At 58.7% G+C, this 9,051-nt stretch overlaps 2 protein-coding genes and 1 non-coding gene across 3 annotated transcripts; 1 reads left to right on the top strand and 2 right to left on the bottom strand.

The window, feature by feature from the left end:
* Positions 1-689: 689 nt before the first annotated feature.
* GAMT (guanidinoacetate N-methyltransferase) lies at positions 690-3,916 on the top strand. Its single transcript, XM_026116627.2, has 6 exons — positions 690-1,040; positions 1,242-1,387; positions 2,220-2,283; positions 2,492-2,559; positions 2,791-2,901; positions 2,989-3,916. The coding sequence occupies exons 1-6, from the start codon at positions 857-859 to the stop codon at positions 3,127-3,129; spliced, it is 714 nt and encodes a 237-aa protein (XP_025972412.2). The 5' UTR covers positions 690-856; the 3' UTR covers positions 3,130-3,916.
* An 823-nt stretch (positions 3,917-4,739) lies between these two features.
* Positions 4,740-8,734, bottom strand: NDUFS7 (NADH:ubiquinone oxidoreductase core subunit S7). The gene is made up of 8 exons (XM_064497433.1): positions 8,640-8,734; positions 8,511-8,547; positions 8,203-8,271; positions 7,651-7,768; positions 6,689-6,868; positions 6,560-6,606; positions 5,584-5,672; positions 4,740-4,950 (listed from the first exon to the last, which is right to left on the bottom strand). The coding sequence occupies exons 1-8, from the start codon at positions 8,653-8,655 to the stop codon at positions 4,853-4,855; spliced, it is 654 nt and encodes a 217-aa protein (XP_064353503.1). The 5' UTR covers positions 8,656-8,734; the 3' UTR covers positions 4,740-4,852.
* Positions 8,735-8,889: 155 nt separating this feature from the next.
* TRNAN-GUU (transfer RNA asparagine (anticodon GUU)) lies at positions 8,890-8,963 on the bottom strand. The gene has a single exon. It is a non-coding gene; the product is annotated as a tRNA-Asn (tRNA).
* Between the last annotated feature and the right edge of the window lie 88 nt (positions 8,964-9,051).

The raw sequence follows: 9,051 nt of genomic DNA, 5'->3' as shown, positions 1-9,051 counted from the left end.
CCTATCGCCCGCCGGCCCGCCCGCCTGCCCACGCGGCGCGGCCTTGCTGCCGCGGCCGTGCGCAGCGCCGTGCACGGCACCGGGCCACGCTGTCCTGGCCGTGCGCAGCGCCTGGGATGCTATCCTGGCCGTGCACAGCGCCGGGGATGCTATCCTGGCCGTACACGCCACCATGCAAGCTGTCGTGGCCTTGCACAGCAACAGGCACAGCGCCAAGCAAGCTGTCTTTCCTGTGCGCAGCACCGTGCATGCTGCCCTTGCCGTGCACAGCAGTGTGCAAGCTGTCCCGGCCATGCACAGCACTTTGCAGAGCACCACGCATGTGTTCCGGCCATGCACAGCCCCGTGTGTGCTCTTCTGGCTGTGCACAGCACCGTGCATGTGTCCTGGCCGTGTACAATGCCATGCGCAGCACCATGCACACTGTTCCAGCCATGCACAGCACCGTGCATGCTTGCCCTGGCCGTGCACAGGGCCGTGCACACCGCTGCTCACAGCCGGGGAGCAGAGGCCCTCTCCTTGCAGCGCCCTTGCAGCGCCGCAGCTCCTTGCAGCACACAGGGCCCCCACATTCATGCCCCGCCGTGCACGGCGCGGTGCACGGTGCTGTGCTCAGCCCAGGCCTGAAGGCAGGGGCCGGACGTGCACGTCCGCAGGGACTGTCCCTGTCCTCTGCCCCCTCCCGGCACGGCCGAAACGGGATCCCGTCCCCCCCGCCGGGGCCCCTGCACGGCTGCACACTCAGCGCTTTCCCGGCCGGGCTATATAAAGCAGCGGGGAGGAGGGAAGCTCCTTCTCCTGTCCCAGCACCGCGGCGTCCCTTGGACTTTCCCCCCGTGAAGGCACAAGCAGGGCCATGAGCTCCCCGGCGGCAGCCGCTCCGCTTTTCGCCGAGGGCGAGGACTGCACGGCGGCCTGGACGGCGGCGGCGGCCGGCTACGACGCGCCGGACGCCCGCCTGGAGATCCTGGGCAAGCCGGTGATGGAGCGCTGGGAGACCCCCTACATGCACGCGCTGGCGGCCGCCGCCGCCGCCAAAGGTGAGCCGCGGAGAGCGGCGGTCAAACGGGCTGGGGGCGATGGGCCAGCGGGGGGGCTGAGCACTTGCAGGCTCGTGTCACTGGTGGCGCGTTCCCTGAGCGTCTCTGGGAATTTGGGAGCGCAGCCGGGGGCCGGGGGGTAATCGGGGCTGTGGGGAGGGGGCGGGCGGGCGGCGGGCCCCACGTGCGGTGTGGCGGCAGGCGGCCGCGTGCTGGAGGTGGGCTTCGGCATGGCCATCGCCGCCTCCAAGCTGGAGGAGCTGGACATCGCCGAGCACTGGATCATCGAGTGCAACGAGGGCGTTTTCCGGCGGCTGCAGGACTGGGCCCGGGCGCAGCCCCACAAGGTAGGGAGGGCCCCGGCGCCCGGCCCCCCCCTCCCTCCGCGGGTGCCTGCCATGCCTTGCCATGTCCCCTCACCGCATTCCCCTCGCCGTGTCCCCTCGCTGCGTCCCCTCGCTGTGTCCCCTCGCCTCCCCACAGCCCCTCACCGCGGCCCCTCGCCATGGCTCCTCGCTTCACCATGTCCCCTCGCCTCGCTGCGTCCCCTCGCCTCACCGTGTCCCCTCACTCATCCCTTTGCCTCGCCATGTCCCCTCACCGTGTCCCCTCGCCTCGCCGCGTCGCCTCGCCACATTCCCTCGCCTCACGTCCCCTCGCCACGTTCCCTCACCTCACCGTGTCTCCTCACTGTGTCCCCTCACCTTGCCATGTCCCTTGCCACGTCCCCTCACCATGTCCCCTCACCTTGCTGCGTCCCCTCACCGTGTCCCCTCATCGCACCACGTCCCCTTGCCTCACCGTGTCCCCTCACCATGTCCCCTCGCCTCACCATGTCCCATCGCCTCGCCGTGTCCCCTCGCCGCATCCCCTCGCCTCACCGTGTCCCCTCACCATGTCCCCTCGCCTCGCCATGTCCCCTCGCTGCATCCCCTCGCCTCACCGCGTCCCCTCACCATGTCCCATCGCCTTGACGCATCCCCTCGCCGCATCCCCTCGCCTCACCGCGTCCCCTCACCATGTCCCATCGCCTCGCCGTGTCCCCTCACCGCATCCCCTCGCCTCACCACGTCCCCTCACCATGTCCCCTCGCCTTGACGCATCCCCTCGCCGTGTCCCCTCGCCTCGCTGCGTCCCTTCACCGTGTCCCCTCGCCTCACCGCGTCCCTCCCGCCGCAGGTGGTGGCCCTGAAGGGGATGTGGGAAGAGGTGGTGCCGACGCTGCCGGACGGACACTTCAGCGGTGAGCCCCGCGGGGCGGCGGTGGGGCGTGGGGTGGCCCCGGCGAGGGGGTGACGCCCGTGTGGCCCCGGGCGCCGGGCCTGCACCCGGCCTGTCCCTCTCGCGGCCCCGGGACGCCCGTCGCAAGTTTAAATGGCAAAAAATGGCGATCCTGGTGGCCCCGGGGATGCCGCCACTGCTGACGCCGCTCCCCGGGCGTCTCCACGCAGGGATCCTCTACGACACCTACCCGCTCTCGGCCGAGACCTGGCACACGCACCAGTTCGCCTTCATCAAGGTGAGGCGCGGCGATGGGGCTGCCCGGTTCCCCTCGGAAAGGGGAGGCTGGGGGGTCCTGCAGGGGGGACGGGAAAAACCCCGGGGGGATCAAAACCGCCCGAGCTCGGGGGCCGACGATGGAGACGCCGGTCTCTGAACCCGAGCGGCGTTTAGCGCCGAGGGCGCCGGCGGTCTGAGGGCGAGGGCCGGCGCTGAGCGGGGCCCGTCACCCGCCGCGGCTGCCCGGCAGGACCACGGCTTCCGCCTGCTGCGGCCCGGCGGCATCCTCACGTACTGCAACCTCACCTCCTGGGGCGAGCTGCTGAAGACCAGGTACAGCGACATCGAGCAGATGTTCGAGGTGAGGCCCGGGGCGCCGCGCGCGGGGGCGAGGCCGGAGGTCCCGCGGCTCGCGCTCACCGCGCCTTCCCGCCTGCTCTCGCCGCAGGAGACCCAGGTCCCCCACCTGCTCGAAGCCGGGTTCAAGAGGGAGAACATAAGCACGGCGGTCATGGACCTGGTGCCCCCGAAGGAGTGCAGGTACTACTCCTTCCACAAGATGATCACGCCCACCATCGTTAAACACTGAGGGCCCTCGCCTTGCCCGAAACCTCCAGAAGCAAACGTGGCACACGGAAGCTGATCATTTACACTGCAAGGAGCAGAAACAGCTCTTACCTCCCTCGATGCTAATGAGAGAAGATTCAAACTGATTTACCTAGAGGTGGGGAGACCGCTGGAGGCCTGGGACTGACGTGCCCGGCCCTCAGGGGACCTCCCAAACAAAAGGACTCCAACAAATCGGGCAGCGCTGCGGCACCCGGGACTCCCTGCTCCACTGCGGGAGCCCCAGGGCCGCTGCAGGTCCCCCTTTGTCACAGGGACCTTCTGGGCTCCCTGGGCGAAAATCACACCATTTTGGACTTGCCTCTGGGACAGGCCTCTCCCCCGAGACTGCCTGGCTGCACCAGACCTGGCACAGCCCTTGGGCCTCATCCTAGTCTCCGTCAGTTCGACTGCAATTGCAGAGGGTAGCTCAGAGCATTCGGCCAAAGGGGTTCAAGGACTAGTGATTTTCTACAAAAAAAAGGATCATTTTTAAAAATTGAGGGTTGGCTTTCCACACAAAAGCCAAATAATCTAAACCAGGCAGGAGGAAGAGGGAGAGGAAGAAGGGGGCAGTTTGAGGCACTGTTGTTGGAGTCCAATGTTCCTGCCGCACCTCCCTCCTGGAGTTCCCTGAAAGTTTTGGCTAATGCCCATTTTAACGATTTCTAATTCTTATGAGCTTCTTGTAGTCTAATACTGTATAAATGATGTTTCCCCTCTGTACCCAGAAGAGATAAAATGCTATTAAAATGGACTAGAATACAGAACTGCTATTTCAGTGCCGCTTATTTCTGCCTTTTCAAAAGTGCATGTGATTTTGCAGCAACTGTTCCTTGTCCTGGGCTGTGTGGAGTACAATACAGCAGTCTTCTGTGACACGTACAGTCTGTATCAAACTGTGGTACTGATTTATTCCTACTGTACTATGGAGTTCTACAGCATTTATATTTATTGGTGATATTTGATTTTTAAGCATTCAAATTTTACTTAATTACATTTCTAAAATGTAATTAAATTCAGGCTGCTGTACACAGATACAAAGGATTTATTAGATCTTTCATAGGTATTATAAACAAAAAAGCAGGTGGAGGTAAGAAATGAGCTCAGGGAAACCTCGGGGTTCATCTGGATGTGCTGGTCTCAAAGCTTCCTTCGTAAACGAACCAGGCTCTAAAAAAGAGCCCGGTTTTTGCAGACTGCACTTCATGACCAGAGTGGGAAGGATCTCACACTTGCATTGCCTTTATCGTGAAAAGAAAGATAAATCCGGGGTTCTCCAGCTACCAGAACAGAGCTGTCTGATCTACTGAGTGCTTCATTACCAGAGAAATGGCAAAAGTACAGGTCTCTTACACAGTTAACACCTTCATACTTCTGCAAGTCTCGTCTTGAGGAGTTGAGCAGCCTACAACTCCTAACGAAGCCAAAGAGCAAGTCTTTCCCTTGTCCCCTTCTCTCACAGGCTATTCAGGTCAGGAAGTCACACACCGAATGCTAACAAATTCAACTCCTGCTTTTCATAACTCAGTTTTTAAACAAGTTAAAACACTTCTTTAAGTAATAGCAATATATTAAAGACAGAAGAGTATCTTAGTCAGATAGAGTTTTATTGGAAGGCTTGTGAAGAATACAGATTTATTGTGCGTAAGACTGCAAGCAGGTGCCCCAAGAGGACAGTCAGTGAGCAGGTCATAAATAAGTCGCTATTTTCTGTACCAGATCTGAATCTTTTTCTCCCGCTTAATCTTCTTCTGAAGCTGCAGGATTCCATACAGCAAAGCTTCAGCAGTAGGTGGGCAACCTAAGAGAAAAAAAGAAAAAAAGGAAACCTGTAAGGCTGCCAGCTGTGCTGAACCACAGTCACCAGAAGTAGAACTGACAAGTTATGGATTTTAACCCAAAGTGGGCTGTGATCTCTCTCTGGCTTCCTGTATGTCACAGCTACAGAGTTCATAAGCAAGAGGGCTACAATTTTAAAGATATTGAAGTGACAATGTTTTTTGAAAAGGTCTTTATAAAACATAGAAATGCTTTGTTTTTAAGCAAGATGGTATCCTGCAGGAGACGGGAAAAGGTCTCTCTGGTTGACTAAACTGTAGCCCTACACTGGATACAACAGTTACCGGCTACCAGTATCACTAAAAGAACTTCACTTGCTTACTGGATACCTCAGACAGAACTTACTGAAACGTCTGTTTGAAACAAAAAGGATCTTCAAAAACTACCCCAAGCAGGACCAAATCTATCTGTTAATTCACACTCTACCAGGAGGTTCTGCTTAGGAGCTCCTGCACCCTAAATCCACACCTGCACAGGACAGGACACAGACAAGCAGCTCATGTTCTCCCCCTGCTTTTCAGAGCCACAGTCCAAACATGCAAAGTTCAGCTCTGCTCGAGTTAGCGTCCTGGCACCCAGAAGTCATTCCTGATACCTGGCACATAGATGTCCACTGGTACAATGCGGTCGCATCCCCTCACCACAGAGTAGGAGTAGTGGTAGTAGCCTCCGCCATTGGCACAGCTGCAAGAGACAGACAGACAGACAGACATTTCAGTGCCAGTGCATTTAAATGCAGCTCAGCAGCCCGAGGTTAAAGATTAGCAGGAGCCAAAGGAAACATTAACCCAACATCCAAGATGCTGTGAGAAAAGAAGCCACCTGACAGTTAGAGATTTTGCAGTAACAAATGAATTGAATGTCAAAGTTTACTTTGTGGCCATTCACCCTGAATGTAGAGCTGCATCCTCTTAACGATACCTGGCTGGAAGACAGATTTTAGACTCTCAGTTACATTTCAAGCTGAGTCAAACCAAACTGAACCATTTTCATGCCTCTTATGAAACACAAATTCAGAAGATCCCTCCTCCCCCCCTGCAGAAACAGTTCTTTTGCCGCATCTGCACAGAGTGTTTCTAGAATTGGGTATGTCCCCGCCAGGCCCTGGTGAAACAGCTGTCCTCTGCCCCAATGGCACCCTGAGACGACCAAGATGTCAGTTCCGCTATGCAAACACCACGGCTTCAAAGAGCCGGAGCTCCATGGAGCTCAGATTTTATGCACCACAGCAGAAACAGTTTGAAAGCTTTAGCCTGAATGCAAATCCTGAGATTCTGGGAATATTTGATTGTCTAGACTCTGACAGCTGCAAAAAACACCAGAATCTTTCACTGGGAAGAATTCACAGTTTGAAGAAAAGCACCGACGTGACAGACATTATTCCTGTATCTACCTCACCCTAATCAAGGGGGAATCTTTACACCTTAGTTATAAGAAGACTTCTTTATACAATTTAAGGGGTCAGAAATACAAATGAGAAAGGGGTTCCCCTCCCTCCATCTCCCCACTCAAGTTGAGACACCAGTGTTCTCCCAGGGAGCACAAGGCGACAGGGATGTCCTGGCACTTACCTTCCCATGGAGACCACGTAGCGAGGTTCAGGCATCTGGTCATAGACCTGCAGAACAGACATTTCAGACTGCTTTCCATCTGCGCCCAGTCTGCGCGGCCAGGCTTGAAGCATCCGCCCCAACCCATACCTTCCGAAGAGCCGGAGCCATCTTGTTTGTCAGGGTGCCAGCCACGATCATGACATCGGCTTGCCGGGGACTGGCTCGAAACACTACCCCGAAGCGGTCCATGTCATAGCGAGGAGCTGCCATGTGCATCATTTCCACCGCGCAGCACGCCAAGCCAAATGTCATCGGCCACAGGGAGCTCTGGAGCAGGAGAGACCCGGGTTACGGGTGAGAACGCTCAAAGCGGGAGCTGAGACCCTGCGCAGGTAACTCACAGAACAAATTGCTTTCAGCTTTGATCATGCAGGAAAGGAAACAAAACAAAAGAGAGAAGTTTTAAAGCCTGTTTAATCAAAGCACCATCAATGAAAATGGTGTTTACCATTAAATGGGAGAGTAAAAACCACGGCTTCAGGGAGCCGATCCTAACAGGAGATAGGTGTGTAAAGAGATCTGTGCGTCTGCAGCCTCGGAGATGCTGAGCACACACAGAGCCACAGACTCTCTTCTTTACATCTGGGCATACTAAGAGACAGCCACCTCAGGAGCACTGCACGAGGACAGCAGTGACAGGAGAAGGCAAAACTCCGCTCAGCCAAAGCACTGCTTTCCTCTCGACTCCCCAGAGCACGCTGGATGCAGCGCAGTGTCCCTTGTTCAGCCTTCGCCATTGCACAGAGCGGCTGCTTATGACAACAACTACGCAAAACTGAGAAGTGACATTTGCTCGTTACCAAAGGACAACTCTGGACAAGCAGCACGCGCTGCTTTGCACCATCATTAAATTAAGCATTTCTCTCTGATATAATACGCCCAAATGTCAACCTCTGGCCAAGAAACTCTGGCTATTTCCCTGCAGAGCTTGAAGAATTTTGAACCTATTTTTATCCTTAGGAGGAGGTGGCACATATCCATTTCCCACAAGCACCTCAAACACCGGATACCATTTCTTCTTCGTGATCAAGACAGTTTCAGTGACTTACTCTTCGTGCCCAGTTGATGAGGTCATCGAGTTTGGTGACAATATACTCGCCCCTGCTAGTAGGGACGTAGGACTTTTTCTGGACAACAGCTGAGCTTTTTTGCTGGACCTGAGCAGGGCTGAAAACAAACAAACATTCACAGTGTTATCAGTCTGCGATTACTAAGCGTGGCCATAGAACAACGCATGAGCCTCAAGGAGCTACGATCCCATAAGGGATCCGTGGCATGTTGCTTGTGAACAGTCTAACGCCCTCTGCTACCGCCGCAGACTGTGTTACAACAGGGGGTTTTCCTCGATGTGGTGTATCTGTGTAACCTGCTGCTGAGGCAGAGACCCTTTTCACCGCGCCCACGTTGGAGGGTGCCCGGCGGGTTCACCTCCAGGGCTCACAGGCCGACAGCAGCCTGCCCGTTAATCCCCGTTTTTAAGAAATGAAGTGAGGAAAAGATCTTCACGCACAGGCAGAAAGAGCTGCAGCAAACGGATCATTTCTTCCCCGCAGCACTCAAAGGCCGCAGCTGAAGAACCGGCCCCGAGGCGCTGGCCTTACCTGTCGGCGTGGTCAGCCGCCGGCGTCTGATGGAGCAGCCGAGCGCGATCGGGCGCCGCCGCACCGGGCCTGCGAGAAACCAAACGCCGCTGCGCTCGGTGCCAGCGGCCGCAAAGGCTCCCGCTGCCCGCGCTCCCCGCCGCCGCCCGCCTCGGTCCCAGCGCGCAGAGGGACGGAGAAGGGGGCATCCTCCGGGGCAGGAGGACCGAACCCCGCGTTACCACCCGCCCCCCCAGGGCCGCGGCTCGCTCCTGCCCCGGCCCGGGGACCCGGAGACCGGCGCGGGGGAACCGTCAGCGCGGCCTCACCGCACGGCCAGCGTCCCGCGCCGGGCGAGGCGAAGACCTGCAACGAGAGCGCAGGGCAGCTCAGCACCGGCGCGGGGGGAGCCCTCCCCGCCGCCCGGCCGCCCCCGGAGCCGCCCCGCCGCCACTCACAGCGCAGCGCCGCCATGTCGCCTCCAGCCCTTCAGGCAACCTCTGGGCGGCGGTGCGCCCGCTCAGCCGTCCGGGCGCGGCGGTGCGCCGCCTCCGCGCGCCGGCGGGGAACGCGGGCGCCGCGCCGCGGGTTCCGCTCCTCGCGGGTTCCGCCGCCAAAACGGGGCCGGGCGGCGCCGCGGGGGGAGGCGGGAGGGGCCGGGCGGCGCCCGGGGCCCGCTGCGCCCTGCGGGAAAAGGGGGAGCGGGGCCGTCCCTGGGTGGGCTCGAACCACCAACCTTTCGGTTAACAGCCGAACGCGCTAACCGATTGCGCCACAGAGACCGCGCTGCCCGCGCCGCCTGGCCCCGCGCCGCGGCCTCCGCCGCCCGCCGCCGCCGCGCTCGGGAGCGGGGCCGGGGCCGGGGCCGGC

The sequence above is a fragment of the Dromaius novaehollandiae genome, chromosome 25 (genome assembly GCF_036370855.1).
Source record: "Dromaius novaehollandiae isolate bDroNov1 chromosome 25, bDroNov1.hap1, whole genome shotgun sequence".
NCBI lineage: Eukaryota > Metazoa > Chordata > Aves > Casuariiformes > Dromaiidae > Dromaius > Dromaius novaehollandiae.
Note: the sequence above shows the minus strand (reverse complement) of the source record. Positions and strands in the feature narration are given on the sequence as shown.